The following is a 17,270-nucleotide window of genomic DNA, read 5'->3' on the forward strand; positions in this document are numbered from 1 at the left end:
CTTATGATGGTGTTTATAAAGTTTAGACATCTTGTAATACTCGTTTATTTAGACAATTTTGGTAAATCTCTGTTACTCAAAATTTTAATTTGCCTGGCTCAGACTTGCAGTATTGAAAACCTGCAATTTTTTGCAAGCCACTTCTCCCTCGGACCAATTCTCAAAAAAAAACTTCTCCCTCGGACCTGGCTCTATTCCTCTCGTCCCAATCCCCAGTCCACCACCCCGACGCGCTGCGCTCCTCTACTCCGGCCGCCTCCCCGCATCGCCCCCCGCCGGCACCCCGACCCCTCCTCACCGCCGTCCGGCCGCCACGACCCACTCGAACCAGAGCTACTGCTGCGCCCGCCGGAGATGGGAACGGAGGGGGCTGCGGCGAGGCAGGCGAAGGAGTCGCTGGAGCTGGCGTTCCAGATGTCGCAGATCCTCGACACCGGCCTCGACCGCCACACCCTCTCGCTGCTCATGGCGCTCTGCGACCGCGGCGCCAACCCGGAGGCCCTCGCCGCCCTCGTCCGCGAGCTCTCCTCCGCCGCTCCCCCGACGGCCACCCCCGCGTCCAACGGCGCCGCCCCGCCCGCCCCGACCCCGACGGCCGCCTCGCTGTTCCCCTCCGGCTTCCGCCAGCCCTAGCTAGGGTTTGTGTTCCCTTTCTTCACCGGTAACACCGCTCGTCACTCGATCACATTCTTTGTGTGCACTTAGGCCTCGTGCTTGTGTTCCTTTCTATGCTGAAACTGAATTTCGATCTGTATTTATTTTCAAGAGTGGTAATTCAGTGACTTTGTGTCAAACTCTGTCACATTCTATCTATCAAATGGTTTGTGTTCTGTAAGCTGAAACATGTTTCTGGTTTGTATCCTCACGTATGATAATGGCAGGGGGTTCTGTAAGCTGAAACTTGTTTCTGGTTTGTATCCTCACGAATGATAATGCAAGGGGGTTTGTTTCATTTTCTACTGCTCCATGAAATCGGTACAAGATTGCCTAGATTAATTTCCGAACTGCATTTATTCTCAAGAGTGATAATTCATTGAGTCTGTGTCAAGATCTCGTCACATTCTAGCAAATGCTTTCCTTTCTGTAGCCTAAAATTGGTTCCTGATTTGTATCCTCAGGAGTCATGGTGCAAGGAGTTTGTGCCAAATTCCGTTTCTCCACATGATGTCACTATATGAGTACATAGAATAAGTTGTAATAAAAATCTCTCAATTTGGATCAACGTGTATAACTGTGACTTGGACATTTTAGCCGATAGGGAACAAGCTCATGAGTAGTGGTTGTATGTCAATGATCTTTGTTCTGCAGTCATCCCTTTTTTTATTGGTTGAGCTGTAGGCAGGCATGTTCCAACAGCAATATTCATCATATTTTAGGACTGAACATTTGAGCTCAACCTTCCTTAAGTTATCGCTTTCTTTATCTTTTACAGATTAAAAAGGTACAATTGCGAATTCTACATTTTAACTGACAGGCTCATGAGTTGCCATCTCAATGTTTCTTGCTCATCCTAATTAGACACACATGTTCCAACAAGTGCTAGGATTCACCATATTTATGGAGGGATCATTTGAACTCACCCATAATTAAGTTATTGTTTTCGTTATCTCCTATGTTTTCCGTTATCGTGATGGTAATGAAAATCGATCCCCTTGAGGGTCGCTTGGGAAAAAAAATCATCAATTTAGCTCATTGCCCTTGATGAAAAGATGGAGAAAGTGCTTTACAAGGGCAGCATTGCTCCTCAGCAGTGGTGTACGGAAGTTGTTGTGCACATAGTAAATTTCATCCTGTTTTCCTGATGGTGGGTAACTCTATTAAGTCAAGCAGTAGCACTGTATTCAAGGAAGCTATATTTTCAAAAGAATTTGTATATTAATAACTTCTAGTATAGTTTTGAAGTTGATAACTCTCAGGGTGAATTGAAACCTTACAACCATGATGCAACCAAACTTAATTGTAGCCTTGATGCTGAGTTGACTGAGGTTGCATTGGTTACTGCAGCTCACTTGTCGTGAACAAATTTGATTCCATGTCTAAAATTCCAATCAATGTGCTAGCACTACAAGTGCAACCTCCACTATAAGTGTCACCTGTGTTTTTCTATAATATTCCCAAACTACCTTGCAGGTCATATTGTGTGTGTTGCTTTAATTTTATAGTCTTTTTGGGTGTGAAATCTATGTCCTGTTAGGATTTGTAAGCCAGCAGCATTTTCTCTACTGCACCAAGTATTTACTGGACGTCATTCCATACTTTTTCTCCAGATTATAGCTTTGATGTTATTTTTAGCAGGTACCGATGACTGTACGCAACTGATGTTCCTGATTTGAAGTCTGAGCAAATCTGATACTTGGCTTTTTGGAGGAGTCGATGAAGCTTTAGTCTGGTGGATGTAAATCTTGCTTTAGATGTAGGATGTGCTTGTAATGTCGTTTTCACAGAAAAGCTGTGGTTCATCGAGCTCAGTTCTATCAGCCAATCGTAAGCCGAAACATTCTACAGTACCAAATGTGTCATACTCTTGTCTCATTCTACCAGATGGTTTCTGTTTTATAAGCTGAAACATGTTTCTGCCGTGTTTCCTCAAGAGTAATAATGCAAGGGGGTTTGCTAATTTCTACTGCTCCGTGACATCAATACTACCCTCTCCGCCCCACCAAGGTTCTGACCCAATTTCCTCAAGATACATCTAAATTTTGATAAATCTTAGATAACCTTGGTGGGACGGAGAGAGTACAAGATTATATAGATGAGTTCGAAATGCAAATTCCTTAATTCAGGTGACCTCTAATCATGTATTGTCAATTGGGCATTTTAACTGACAGGGGAACATGCTCATGAGTAAAGTGGTTGCTGTGAAGATAGGATGGAACTGTCAATTGGGTGAGAACTACTTTGGTGGATAGCTTGCCGCCAGAGACGGATTAGCCATGTACATGAAGATGCCAATCTTGGTTTAGAATCCAGGTGTGATATTGCCGTTGCTGTGTCCACAAGAAAGTTGTGGTTCATCGAGTTCCTGGAATTGGCATGCTTCTTTGCTTGGCTTGAGATCGTTTGGGTGCTACTGTTGTCATCATGAGGCTCATTGGTTATTCTATTATTCCCATCAAGCTGTACGCGTCAGCTGGGCATCTGGTATTCCGCTGGTTGATTATCGTCTCTTTGACCATAGAGTCATTCTACTTAGTCATTCAGCTTATCCAAAAGCAGTAGATGTTTATCAGCCTCTCCTTTTCAGGGTAACAGTCAAAAGCAAGCTCAGACAATGATATCTCTGTGGCCTGCTTACTTAGGCTGCAAAGCATTTGGTTATCGGGCAAGCGACACACTTTCATATCAGAGACACAGTTAATCTGCCAAATAATTGCAGGAAAAATGCAAATGTTTTGCACAAAATCTTGCCAGAAAGATGGCAAGCATCGGAAGTTCCAAACACTGCCCATGCCAAGACAAGTAGCTGGCTGGCGGAGGCGAGACAAAAAGAGGATTCGATGCGATGCCAAAACTTTGGTTTAGGGCCGGCAGGATAGGCCGCCGGGTCGTTCCTGGAGCAGCTTGCCTTTTCTGGCCCTGTGGGCCGAGTCACCCCGCAGTTGTGAGGTCATTTTCTATTAGTTGCGGCCGGAGTACCTGTCCGTCCGTCCGTGCGGCGCGGTGCTCTCGTTAGGTTGCGACCAGCGGGCCGGCGGCGATCGGGCATCGGGGGAGCTCGCCGGAGATGTCGCAGAAGCGGCAGCCGGAGGAGGGCGAGCGCCCGCGGTGGGGCGGATGCGGCACGGCGGAGCCTGGCGGGAGCTCCTCCGCGCCCCTCCGGCCCGGGGAGCCCAAGCGGCAGAGGGTCCCCGCCCTCCGCGAGTACGACTCCTCGTCCCTTCCCCCGCCCTCCCCCCTCCGCGAGTACGCCTTGAGCGTGGACTCCCTCAGTTTGGCCTGATTCGGTTGCGTTCGTTTTGGCAGGGTCATCGCGGAGGTGATGCGGAAGAGCAGCATCGAGAAGCTCTTCACCTCCATCGAGCCGCTTATCCGGAGAGTGGTGAGCCGCCCGTCCTATGCACGCCGTTCCCCTCCCCAATCCTCGTTTCCTTCGAGCGTATCATGAAAATTTCGTCGGATGCGTTCTCCGTGCATCCATCCCCTTTTCATTTCGTCGCGCTACCTGGTTTCTGAAATTAAGAACCTCTTAATACGATAATCAGTATTACTGACAGGAATCCATTTTGTATGGGCCCTAGCTGCGTATCGTCTGTATTAGTTTTGAGTGTGTAAATCAGAAACTCCAAACGCTCACTTATTTTTCACTCTGAAATTGCGACCACCTTTTAGGTATTGATTTAGGAACAGGGTGTTCAGTAGATCTCAAATCACACCCATGAGAAGCTCTTGTGAGGACTGAGGAGCCGATCCAAGCTGTTTCTCCCCTCATCTCGTTGAACTGTGTACCATGGAAATTTTATAGGACGTGGCTCTTTTTTAATCTGAATCTCCTTTTAGTTCCATTGGGGTTAGGATTTTGGTGTGTTGATGGCATGGTTTCTGAATTAAATTTAGGTTACTTAAATTGAGTCCAGCTTGTACTGGTAGATGCGTATTGCCTCCGTCTCATGAAGCTTGTCTTAACTTTGTCAAAACTTGGATGTATCTAGACACTAAATAGTAGCTAGATGCATCCAAATTTTGAAAAAGTTAAGAAAAGTTTCACGAGACCGAGGGAGTATTAGTTTTCAGGGTATAGGAACTGGGAACTCGCAATTTTGATTGGGAAAATAGAACGACCTCCTGGGCATTCATTTAGGGCAAGGGGTTTCATGTTCAATCCATCTCAATCACACTGCTCAGAATCCACGGTATTCAATTAGCTCTTGTAGACTTGCAGTATTCTTCAATATTCAGAAGTCAGAACCATTCAAACCATATGTCAATTTTGCCGTTCATATCCAGAAGATAATATTTTCAGTCAAAGTTGTCGCCTGTATCCTAATGTTTGACCTAGACATGGGTTTTTTTTGGCATGTTTTTTGTTTCAGGCTATCCAATGGTTATCTTGATGTTTAATCCAAGTCAATTTTTTTAGGTTAAAGAAGAAATTGAGTTGGCGCTTGCAAATCATACTGCTATGATGACAAGGTAAGATATTATAACACTTATTTGTCTACCGACATGGCAAGTATTGGCCAGTGTATAGGTATGTAACTATACAGCTTTTTCTAACCACCTGGTTTCTTAACTTTTTCATTAGGAGCCCCGTGGACATTGTTCCATGTACATCGAAAAATTTGCAGCTCCAGTTCACAACTAGGCTTTCTCTTCCTATTTTCACTGGCTCCAAGATCGAAGGCCAGGGTACCTTAAGTCTAAGCATTGCTCTAGTTGACTCTTTGACCAGAGAAGTTGTAGTAACGGGTAAGGAGTCCCAGTTAAAGGTTGAACTAGTAGTTCTAGAAGGGGACTTTCAAGGGGGAGAAGACAATGACTGGACAGCTCAGGAGTTCAATAATAACATTCTTAGAGAAAGAGAAGGTAAACGGCCCTTGCTTTCTGGAGATGTGTCTGTTGGCCTTGATAGAGGCATTGGTACAGTGGCAGATGTATCATTCACAGATAACTCCAGCTGGACCCGCAGCCGAAAGTTCAGGTTAGGTGCAAGAACTGAGGATGGTTATTTCAATGGCGTAAGAGTACGTGAAGCAAAAACTGAATGTTTTGTGGTCAAGGATCATCGTGGAGAATGTGAGTTACGCATCGGCTATCAATAATTTTAGTTTTTTGCACTCCTTCCTTCTGGACATCTGATAAGCTTATGTCATTTTGGTATGGCGTCCTTCAAATTGACAACTGAACATACAAATATAAGCATGTGGATTCTGTGCTCCATTTTAGATTGGTTAAAGCATAGTATGTATGATAATCACTTATGTCTGCTAATATCAGTTTGCTTTCTTAATAGAAGGAGAACAAATTTGTTTGTTGTTACTGTTGGTGATTGACCTATAATTTCTCAAATGTTATGAAGATGGACAATTTTCAATTCCTCACTTGTCTTTTTTGAAGAAAATACTCCTCACTTCTTATGTTTTGTTCCTCTCTCCCAGTGTACAAGAAGCACCACCCACCAGTTCTTGAAGATGAGGTTTGGCGCCTGGAGAAGATTGGCAAGGAAGGAGCTTTTCACAAGCGTTTGAATAAGGAGAAGATATTTACCGTCAAAGATTTTCTCACTAGATTACACCTTGATGCTCCTAGGCTTCGGAAGGTAATATGGAGCCCTTTCAAAGTTTGCATTATTTGCCAGTGTAATCTATTCTGTCCAAAGTTGACATGTATATTTTTTTAGTCTTGTAATTAAGAAAAAACTGAAGCCAACGAACTGCATAGTTCCTCATTTGGATGGATCAGCTGCTTTTTTATCTGTGGTAAACATGACTATGTTAATTGATTCTAGGTTTTCATTGGGCTAAACAGATTTCACATTTCAACATTCTTACCTGGGCACTCTATTGTGTAAATAAGATGTGGCGTGTTGTTCCAGATGATAGCTGTGGTTCAGCAAATATGTGGATTTCGTAACAACTATTACATTAAAATTGTGCAGATATTGGGCGGTGGTATGTCAACTAAGATTTGGGAGGTTGCTGTTGAGCATGCTAAAACAACATGTATAAAAAGTGACAAGGTGCATATTTACTATCTGGACAGCCCAAGCAAAACTGCTGTTGTGTTCAATGTTGTTGGTGAAGTGAAAGGGTTAATATCCGAGAAATTTGTTTCTGTTGATGATTTTACAGAAAAGGAAAAGGTATTCACTCTTCTTTTATCTTATATATAAGTTCCTTAGGAAAAATTCATCTGTACTTTCCTTCTAGCGGTTGCAACCTAGACCATTTTTTCTTACAGTATCTTTTCCTTTTAGGCTGAAGCACATGCAGCTGTGAAGCAGGCATATGAAAACTGGAAGAATGTGTCGACCTGTGACAGTGAAACACTTTTAAAGAATCCATCACAGCTATGCAATATGAGATCTCCATCTTTGCATGAAAACGAATTCTACCAGTTACCTGCACAAGTCGGAACTGGTGATTTTGATTTAAGCGACTTGGACATACCATCAGGTGACATATTCTCTGCCGGACCATCGTGTGCCTTAGATCCTCTTTCACTGGAAACTGCAGAAAGCAGTGGAAGTAGATATCAGTCGGAGCTCCCTTCACTTGGTGGCCATGGACAAACTCAAGAACCACATGCTCTCGACAAGTTCCCCAATTCACTGGTTTACGAGGATAGTACCAGTCATCCCTCTTTCAGCGAAGACTACTACCGTTGTTCAGATCCTTCTGTATCTTTTGACTCGCAAGATCTTGGTGCTGCACTGAAGGGCTTCATTGCGACGATATCAAAGCCCAAGCCTTATAGAGGATGGAGAACATTATCTTATGTTATAGGATGGATATTCTACACAAAGAGGATCGCCGCTCTCAAACGGAATAAACCCGGGAAATGATGGTTTTCATTTGCTTGTGGTTTTTTAGTTAAACTTGTGGTATATATACAAGTGGAGGAGGGCATGCACATACGAGTGGTTGGTTATATTATTGTCTTCTTGGAACCCATGGCAAGCTGCTTTCTTGAGCCATCTTGTCAGCGAGAGTTTAAATGTAAATAATTAGATAAAGTTCTGCACATGATGAAAGATCTGCACATAATCCATGAATATTGGTGAATGGTGGTGCAATCTTTGAAGGCTAATCAGCCTGCTCCTTTTTGTGGAACTCATCATCAGCTTGTTCCTTACAAAATCAAGTTGTTTTATATAACTTGTTAATGTTACCACATAATTGTCCTGTAACATGCGTGCATATGAAGAAAGAGTATGGAAGTATAAAAATCTAAGAAAAGAGGTAATGGCAAAGCACATCTTACATGTATGCAAACCAATATCAACCATGTCGTTGTGTCTGAAAATAGGTGTGCGGTAAAAGTTGCAACAGCAGCGAACTGTGGACAAACACGAGTGTTCTCATCTCGAGTATAAGTTGAAATGTTATAAAAGCATTAGTTTAAGAGATTTTAACAAAAAGTTCTCTTTTGCACATGATAACTTCCTCCGTAACATGCTTTCACGTTTCCTAGAGAGACGTTGGGAAAAGTTGTAAAAGATAAACTATTTTTGTACCGAGAATGCATGTACTGACAAGAAACAACTCCAGTCAAGTATAGAAAATTAGGGAGGGAGGAGACGGTGGTTCCTTGTGGTATTTGCAGGTGCCAACGTCTTTATTCCCTGACGACGAGTGCGTGCACTGCCACTCCACCATGAGTGCAACATTCGTGCCATGAGATTTGGTCTCGCCGAATCACCATAAAACTAAACCAAGTTCTAAATTAAACAAGATTATATTTGTAACCAAGTACGTATGTGTCGGTCGGTTGATGATTCTTTGCGGCGAAAGTTCATCCTGGAGAGATGCAGATTGAATAAAGGAGAGAGAAATTCCAAGATGAGGTTCCCTAGATCCTTTGCTTGAACCGTGCGTGTACCTTACTTTTTGGTTAATCTACCCCATGTGGGGGAGGGGATCATTTCGATGGGGTCCAAGTCGCCGTGTGGGTCCCCGCTGACTCACACATAATTGACCGTCCGTCCTTTGCCCCGAAACTACTAAACTACCATGTTTTTTTAGGAAATGCCTTTTGACTAGCTTTATTCATTATGAAACACCCTTACATTGCTTATCAAAAAAGTAAAATAAAGCTATGAGATTACCGTCCCAAATTCAAGAACTAGAAGATTGAAAACAATTTCTAGCAAGCTCATGTACCACAGAATTGGCTTCCCTTAAGAAGTGCTCATAAGTAACCTTTTTAAATCCTGATGACAAGATGTTGCAAACGTGGAAGATAGTTGTTGCTGCAGTTATTGATAGTGGCAGACCTAAAATTTTCATCAAGCTCGGGCATACTCTTCATCAAGATAAGTTGCGCCGCTTGCCGGAAGCCTAGACACGTACCCGGGCTTAGGGACGGTTGGGTCCGCCACTGGTTATTGAAAGCCTCCTTCTCTCATCGTCTCCACCCTAGGGTATTATCTGATTGAATGACCAACCGATTGCAACCCCTGTGTTGTGATAACCACAATCCCACCCACAGAGCGTATGCTTCAACCGTCATCGCGTCAGCAACAAAAGGAAAAGCTTTAGTTCAATGTTCAAAATATCGGCCGAGATATCGATTTATCGGCCGATTTATCGTGAATCGGGTGGTAACCGATAAGATTTCGGCATCTCAACTAATTTATCACCGGCACCGATATTGTGGCCGGTTTTCAGTCTGATAGCCGATATGTCACTCGATTTTTAGTCTAAAGGCAGATATTATGGCCAATTTTCGGTGAAATTTTGCTGAAATTCGGTCTTGCACTTGATATTTTCCTCCTATAGTCTTGTAGAAATGTTCATTAGTCCAAATTTTCCATTTTTATTGATTCACATGCAACGAATCAAGGCAACACTTTATTTCAATGCTCCAATATTATTTTTACAAAGTGTATTATAGAAAATTTAGTGCAAAAAAGTAGGATTTACAAAAATATAAGTTGATAAATGGCCTACCGATAAGCGATTAATTTCCATTTTTAAGACCGACTGATAAGTTGTCGATTAACGATTTCTTGAACATTGCTTTAGTTTGTCCTACGATGAATTTACCTCGGAAGTCCCTTACCACAACACCAGCACTTCCATGTCCTTCGTCCTCGCTATAAGCGGCGTCGTCATTGATCATGGTGTATGTTGATCAAACAGTGAACATGTCATTGCTAGTATCATGCCACGCCATAAAATCATCCATTTCACAAGGGCAATAATGTGGATCTCCGCTATGCGATTCGCATCAACTGGCCAAGACGAGCTTCTGATAAGTTCTTCATCCCACGTAACTGTTATTGGATCCATAATATTAGATACCTTGGTAGCAACAGTGTTTCCTCTCTGTGTAGTCATGATTCTCATTGGACTTGTGGGGATCCAATCATCCTCCCATATATTCACTTGTGTACCACCTCCAATTCTCTATATCCACGTTTAAAGTTTTCCAAACCGGCTATGATAGTACTTTGATACATGAAAGAGTTCTCCATCTTCAAAGTTGGTTTCAAAAGATTACCACCTGGGCAATGTTCAAAAAATCGGCCGAGATACCAATTTATTGGGTAATTTATCGTGAATCGGGTGGTACATAACCGATAAGATTTAAGCATATCGGCTGATTTATCGTTGAAAGCGATATTTCGACCAATTTTCTGTCTGATGATCGAAATTCTGGCCGATTTTTAGTGAAATTTCGCTAAAATTCAGCATGTATGTCGATATTTTCGTCCTATAGTCTTGTAGAACTGTGCATTAGCTCAAGTTTGTTTGTTAATTCAAATGCAAGGATAGTAATAATTTTGTTCAATGCTCCAACTTTATTTTTACATAGAATACTATAGAAAATTTAGTGCAAAAAATTTAGGATTTACAAATAAATAAGCTGATAAATGGCCAACCGATAAAATCGATTAATCGTTCGATAAGAAACTAATCTCCATTTTGAGGTTGACCGATAAGTTAACGATTAACGATTTCTTGAACATTGCACATGGGTAATATCTTGCTCTTAGCACAAATAGAGTCAGGTTTTCCCAGTAATCTCCAACATTGTTTAGCCATCATTGATATTAAAAGCACGCAAGTCGCGGAAACTAATCCATTCCTCCCCTTTCTTTCAGGATGCACATCTTCCACCATGCTAGCTAATGCATTCCCTTGTGGACATAATCATCACCCCACCAAAGTTATGAAATAGTATCAGTAATTCCTTTGCATTTTTTTTTGAAATTTTGAGTACTGCATTGCAAACATCGGTATTGCTTGTGCGACTACTTTGAGAACAATTTCTTCACCTCCCATTGAGAGCAACTTTTCCTTCCATCCATTGATTCTGGCCAAAACCTTTTCATTCAAATGTTGGAAATGATCACTCTGTCCCGAGCCATCACAATATAGGTCCATTATCCGTTTGAGTTTCTCCACATAATTACCACTCGTTGGCTCCATAAGAATGAGCGAGTCATCTGTAAATAGAAGATGCGAGATTATTGGTGCATTCCTCCCTACACACTCTCACACCGAAAGTCCTTTTGCGCAAATAGGAAATAAGTAAAGTGATAAAGGCTCTCCTCGACGAATGCTCCTCAACGGAGTGAATGCATCCATTGTGCTTGAGGTAAATCGAATGGAGTATCGCACTGAAGAAATACAAGACATGATCAAGGACACCCATCTAGCATCAGACCCCAACTTTACCACATCATGCCCGCACGCACGAGCAGTAACTTCAATGCTAGCAGTAATAAATTGACGGAATTTTACGGGAGCCGGCCATGATCATCCCACATGGAACGATACGTGCATTTCTGGGAATGTATGATTGTGTCTGAAAAGAGCCAGACCTCGGCGCCGCGCCGCCTGCGAACAGCCCGGCCGCCCGCCGGCAAACAGACCGCCGTGCGCCGGCCCATGCATGCACGCAGAAACGGACACGGAATGATTTCACAAACGTGCATGGACGAGCACGGTGGCGCAGGATCATGGAATAGTTAATTTCCACGAACACGCGTGCAGGGACGCACCTGCGGTGAAACAGAACAGCGCGGTGGTGAGTTAAAGATCGCCGCACCCACCAGCGAACGAACCGCAGGTCGGCAGGTACGTACGGGCCGATCAAGGTACTTAAGGCGCGCGGCGGCGACAGTGTGTGAGTGTGATCAGTGTCCTCGTCGCCGCCGCGTCGGCCGGTCGGTGACTCCGTGTCCGGCTCCGGCACCGGCATGTGCGAGAGGGGGAAAGAGGCTTTTCTCCTTTGCCCTTTCTGGTTTACCTTAACGGCTAGGCTAAACCATCTTCCTTGTTCCGACGTGTCGTCGAGTCGGTGCAGAGTCACACTGGTAGAGCGAGCGAGGGTGGTATGTACGCGGTGTTGCGCAAGGAAATTCCCTGGAGGTTTCACGGGGAGGACGGTTAATCAGCTTCCGTTGTAAGGCATCCAAAACTGGAAATGGGCATTTCTTCTCTCTCGGGTGCCCTTTATTTAAAATGCAGTTTAAATATATTCAGCAATGTTAAACCGAAAAAAGTTGCGCATACATCTCCACATCCTTCGTGCTCACCAAGTCCTTTCAAGAAAAATCGAGCTATTATATGGCACGCGCAAGAAAAAGAAACAGAGTCGGTGCTAAAATTGTGCTTTCTACGAGTCATTTTTTTAAAAATCTTTTTTACAAAACCTTTAAGCGAGCACACCGAATATGAAGCTGTACATACAAAAAAATCTGAAAATTTTAACATTTCAAAAAAAAATGGTGTAAAAAATGAGCATATGCACTCGGATCAAAAGTGCATTTCAAAACTCTCTTTTTTGAAAATCTAGGAGCTTTATTGCTTAAATAATGGGGTTACAATCGTTGGAGAATATTTCAATACTTAAAAGGATTAACTATAAAATTTCAAATTGTTTCCTCGCTGTGCCTGTGCCTCTGCGCTGCGACCGGCAGCAGTGGACCGTTGTTTTTCGTGCGTGCCTGCAGCGCGTGCGCCTCCCCACTCCCGGCGATCTCTCGCTCGCCCGGCGCCTACAAATCACCACCAAACTCGACTCCCGAGGCCACCTCCTCCCCTCTCTCGGTCTCAGTCTCACCTGAGCTTGCTTTTCTACTCCACTTCCCTTGCGCTGCACTGCACATCTGCTGCCGGCTCCCACACCCACATCTGGTCTTCCAAGGACACACGAACGCCGTGACACCGAGCTCGCTCGTCGTGGTGCCGTTGCCGCAGCGATGGCCGCGCCGGCGCCGAAGCAGGAGGAGCTGCAGGCGCACGCCGTCAAGGACCAGCTCCCCGCCGTCTCCTACTGCCTCACCAGCCCTCCCCCATGGCGTAAGCGCTCCTCCGTCCACCCCGCATTGCTCGCCCTTCCTGCCTCCCAGCCGTTGCGTTTTACTAGTTCGAACGTCGCCGCTGCTTTATTTCGAAATTTTACTCCTCCTCCGGATCTCCCCGCAACTGAAAATGTTTCCGTTAATGGCGATGCAGCGGAGGCCATCCTGCTGGGCTTCCAGCACTACCTCGTCATGCTCGGCACCACCGTCATCATCCCCACCGCGCTCGTGCCCCAGATGGGCGGCGGCAACGTACGCCCCCTTCCCCTCACCCTCCCCCTCTCTCCACCTCTCCTCTGCTCGACTCACCCTGACGCTCCCTCCCCCGCCCGTTGCAGGAGGAGAAGGCGCGGGTGGTGCAGACGCTGCTCTTCGTCGCGGGCATCAACACGCTGCTGCAGAGCTTCCTCGGCACGCGCCTCCCCGCCGTCATCGGCGGCTCATACACCTTCGTCGCCCCCACCATCTCCATCGTCCTCGCCGCGCGCTACGCAGGGATCGCAGACCCGCACGAGAGGTTCCTGCGTACCATGCGGGGCACGCAGGGCGCGCTCATCGTCGCATCCACGCTCCAGATCATCATGGGGTTCAGCGGACTCTGGCGCATCGTCGTCAGGTGAGTGAGGCCCTTGATTCAGGTTCCAAGTGTTGATCCCATCAGTGTCGTCAGTTCCCAATTTGTGCTGATTCGTCTGATGCTGCAGGCTGCTGAGCCCACTGTCGGCCGCGCCCCTCGTCGCGCTCGCCGGATTCGGCCTCTACGAGCTTGGATTCCCGAGTGTAAGTCTTTAAACTCTGTCCATTTTCTACGAGCTTGGATTCAGACTTCTTTCTGTTTCTGCATACAACAAATCTGCACCTCTGCATTATGCTTGTCTGTATTTTAACAACACTAGGATAACATAACCGCACGAATTCCCAATGTAGGTTGCGAAATGCATCGAGATCGGTCTACCACAGATCATACTGCTGGTGGCTCTTTCCCAGGTACTACAACATGCATCTCCCATCAGGATGGCGGGCTCTTCTGTGATTGTTTGTTTCTACTATAAACGATGTCTGAAGCCTTATGCTTGTTATGCAATTCCATCTGCAGTACATACCCAACCTGGTGCCTTTGCTGGGGACTGCCTTCGAGCGGTTCGCCGTCGTAATGTCCGTCGCTGTCGTGTGGCTTTACGCGTTCTTCCTGACCGTTGGTGGGGCGTACAAGGGTGCTGCTCAAAAAACTCAATTCCACTGCCGCACTGATCGATCTGGACTTGTTGGGGGTGCTTCCTGGTACTAATACCAGGACTCTTTTCACATATTATTTATTATTCAGGACCATTATTATAGAATTTTATTCATATTATGAATGGTTGGTTTCTGCAACTTTGCACTGAAGTTCAGCCATTGAGTAGATCATTGCTTTACAATTTACAGGATAAGCGTACCGTACCCGTTCCAATGGGGAGCACCAACTTTCGATGCTGGTGAATGCTTTGCCATGATGGCAGCTGCTTTTGTTGCTCTTGTGGAGGTACTGTGGACACCTGATGGATACCCAGCATTGCTACTTCGAGAAGGCATTTGAGTATTGACTGAATAACACTCCCTGTTTTTTTTGTAATGCAGTCTACCGGTGCTTTCATCGCGGTTTCACGGTACGCCAGTGCAACACCGTGCCCTCCTTCTATTATGAGTCGTGGCATTGGTTGGCAGGTATCATCTCCACTCCGTTGCATTTGCAGTTAGTCTACCTGAATATTGAGATGACATGTAGCATCTTATCTTCATTTGTTTGTGTGCTTACCATAGGGGGTTGGTATTTTACTGGGCGGCTTATTTGGCACAGCTAGTGGATCCTCCGTGTCTGTGTAAGTAGAACAGTTACAATCGTTTCTTATAGTGTTTATATATACATTTGTAGTGTGCTCTGAATACTGAAGATTTTTTTTTACATTGTTCTGGAACAGAGAAAATGCTGGGTTGCTAGGTTTGACACGTGTTGGTAGCCGGCGTGTAGTGCAGATTTCTGCTGGGTTTATGATATTCTTCTCTATTCTTGGTAAGCCTCGTTTCTTTGAGCCTCATACTGTCCAACACACTATTCTGTTATGCAACTGATTATCAAGATTCGAAGGTGCACATAAGGTGAAGGTCCAGATTGTTATCCATGGTCTAAGAAAGTATTTTCTGTAATGTATCAGTTGTATTTATGCATAGTTGCAATATTGTGTAAGCAATGTAAGATGAATAAATTAATGGATAAAACAGTTTATCTTATAAATAACTGGCACATGAGGAGTTAGCTTGAAACTTAGAACATAGCAGGATATGTGGATATATAATGACGCAACATATTTGACTGAAGTGAAACTAGGTCGTGGTACTATAAAAAAATATTGCTAGTAAAGTTTTTTCTCATGATTCCATTTTTTCGCATTAATTTAAGCTCCTGCACTTCTCACAATAATCATGAACCATATATGATGGTACTGTTTCTGTGGTGCGTTTGCAGGGAAATTCGGAGCTGTTTTTGCATCAATTCCAACCCCGATAATTGCAGCTATATATTGCCTTCTTTTTGCATATGTTGGTATGTATTTTGAAGCTCATCATACACTCTGGACAGTGGATCTTACCTTTCTTCATGTTCATTGAATTATTATTAATGCAATGTGCTGCTTGTGTGCAAACAGGTATGGCAGGAATTGGGTTTCTTCAGTTTTGCAATCTGAATAGCTTCCGAACAAAATTCATCCTGGGATTCTCCTTGTTTATGGGAATATCAGTTCCACAGTATTTCAATGAGTACACTTCTGTTGCAGGCTTTGGGCCGGTACACACGCACGCAAGATGGGTAAGATATAATACAAATCAATTGTCAATATCTTGTTGTAATGGCTGCCAAGTGACACGGTTGTGTTAAGGACCATTCCACATAGTATTTTGCTCAGTGAAATGCAACATTCAGAACTATAATTGTTAATAAACATTAGCTGCAGTAATCAGATGCTACCATATAATTGGCGCAGTGATATAGCTCAATAGTAGGGCAGATGGTAATCTGACTAGTATGTGTTATCCCAAACATCGTGACATGTTCATCCTGGATGGCTTAAAAATTTCCAGGCGGTCCATCGCATTACCTTGGTGGTAACACTTAACTTACAGGTTTCATGTGAAGTATCTATCTAGGAGTTGTTTTATCTGTTTTTGAACTCCTGAATTTAAGCCCTTGCACATCCTAAAGAGCTACGAACTGATGCATGTTGTTTTTCATTTCCTTACGTCCAGTTCAACGACATGATCAACGTGGTGTTCTCGTCGAAAGCATTTGTCGGAGGTGCCGTTGCACTTCTTCTGGACAGCACCTTGCACAGGCACGATAGCACCGCCAGGAGGGACCGGGGTGACCATTTCTGGGACAGGTTCAGGTCTTTCAAGACAGACCCGCGAAGCGAGGAGTTCTACTCCCTGCCGTTTAACCTCAACAAGTTCTTCCCATCCTTCTGATTGATGCTTGTAACATTCAGAGAATGGAAAAATGACACACGATTAGTTCTGGTCTCTAGGGAAGTAACTTCTTGCTGATGTGAATGATGTTATTTGACCTGCTGCTTTTGTAGCTTTGAGTTCTGAATCCTGCAGATCTCAGTGTAAACTGTTTTTGAGAAAAGGGAGGTGTTATGATATTATTGAATGTATATTGGGTTATCATCAGTAAAGTAAAATGTGCGTAACTTGTTCCAGATCAATATTTCAGATATGCATCTTGCTGAACCACTATTGCTATTGGGAGTATCTAATTTACGTGAGCAAATAAATGGTAGTTCTAAACCAACGATTTGGTGTTTGCTATCAGCCAACTACAACTACTCTTCATGACATAATCATGCTCTATGTCAGCTAATATACATTTATTAGAGAAACATCACGACCAGTCAAACTGAAGACTAACTGACTAAGTACGATCTACAATGCTTAAAAACAAAAGGTGCAGAGTCTTGGTTTGATCTTGAGACAAAAATGAAATACGTGAAAAGTTGCAGCTATTACCAACTTTGAACTAAGCAAAACCCAAGAATAAAGGCCGCAGAAACCTACTCTAGGTGGTCGCGTCTCCTTCTACTCTAGAACTGCCTAATTTTTTAACCTGAAAATGAATGGCCCTGGCCGAAAGATAAAGGTGGCGCAACACCTTTGGATTGCTATAAACAAAATTATGAAATGTCATTTTGCATACTTCGGGCAAGTTTTGATTAATCATTACATGATTAATCATTACAGTGGCTTCACAATCCTAAAATTT

The 17,270-nt window shown here is 44.0% G+C and overlaps 3 protein-coding genes across 3 annotated transcripts; all 3 read left to right on the forward strand.

Moving 5' to 3' along the window:
* Positions 1-325: 325 nt before the first annotated feature.
* LOC124680661 (mitotic-spindle organizing protein 1A-like) lies at positions 326-2,617 on the forward strand. Its single transcript, XM_047215725.1, has 2 exons — positions 326-638; positions 2,296-2,617. The coding sequence occupies exon 1, from the start codon at positions 355-357 to the stop codon at positions 631-633; it is 279 nt and encodes a 92-aa protein (XP_047071681.1). The 5' UTR covers positions 326-354; the 3' UTR covers positions 634-638; positions 2,296-2,617.
* A 1,092-nt stretch (positions 2,618-3,709) lies between these two features.
* LOC124680659 (calmodulin-binding protein 60 A-like) lies at positions 3,710-7,814 on the forward strand. The gene is made up of 7 exons (XM_047215723.1): positions 3,710-3,861; positions 3,964-4,039; positions 5,078-5,130; positions 5,243-5,733; positions 6,096-6,256; positions 6,596-6,799; positions 6,914-7,814. Exons 1-7 carry the CDS (start codon positions 3,725-3,727, stop codon positions 7,499-7,501), a joined length of 1,710 nt encoding a protein of 569 aa, XP_047071679.1. The 5' UTR covers positions 3,710-3,724; the 3' UTR covers positions 7,502-7,814.
* A 5,051-nt stretch (positions 7,815-12,865) lies between these two features.
* LOC124680660 (nucleobase-ascorbate transporter 6-like) lies at positions 12,866-16,630 on the forward strand. Its single transcript, XM_047215724.1, has 13 exons — positions 12,866-12,971; positions 13,128-13,225; positions 13,312-13,589; positions 13,678-13,753; positions 13,901-13,960; positions 14,070-14,254; positions 14,399-14,495; positions 14,591-14,677; positions 14,774-14,832; positions 14,932-15,023; positions 15,477-15,554; positions 15,658-15,818; positions 16,256-16,630. The coding sequence occupies exons 1-13, from the start codon at positions 12,872-12,874 to the stop codon at positions 16,472-16,474; spliced, it is 1,590 nt and encodes a 529-aa protein (XP_047071680.1). The 5' UTR covers positions 12,866-12,871; the 3' UTR covers positions 16,475-16,630.
* The last annotated feature ends 640 nt before the right edge of the window (positions 16,631-17,270 follow it).

The sequence above is a fragment of the Lolium rigidum genome, unplaced genomic scaffold (assembly GCF_022539505.1).
Source record: "Lolium rigidum isolate FL_2022 unplaced genomic scaffold, APGP_CSIRO_Lrig_0.1 contig_24242_1, whole genome shotgun sequence".
In the NCBI taxonomy this organism is placed as follows: domain Eukaryota; kingdom Viridiplantae; phylum Streptophyta; class Magnoliopsida; order Poales; family Poaceae; genus Lolium; species Lolium rigidum.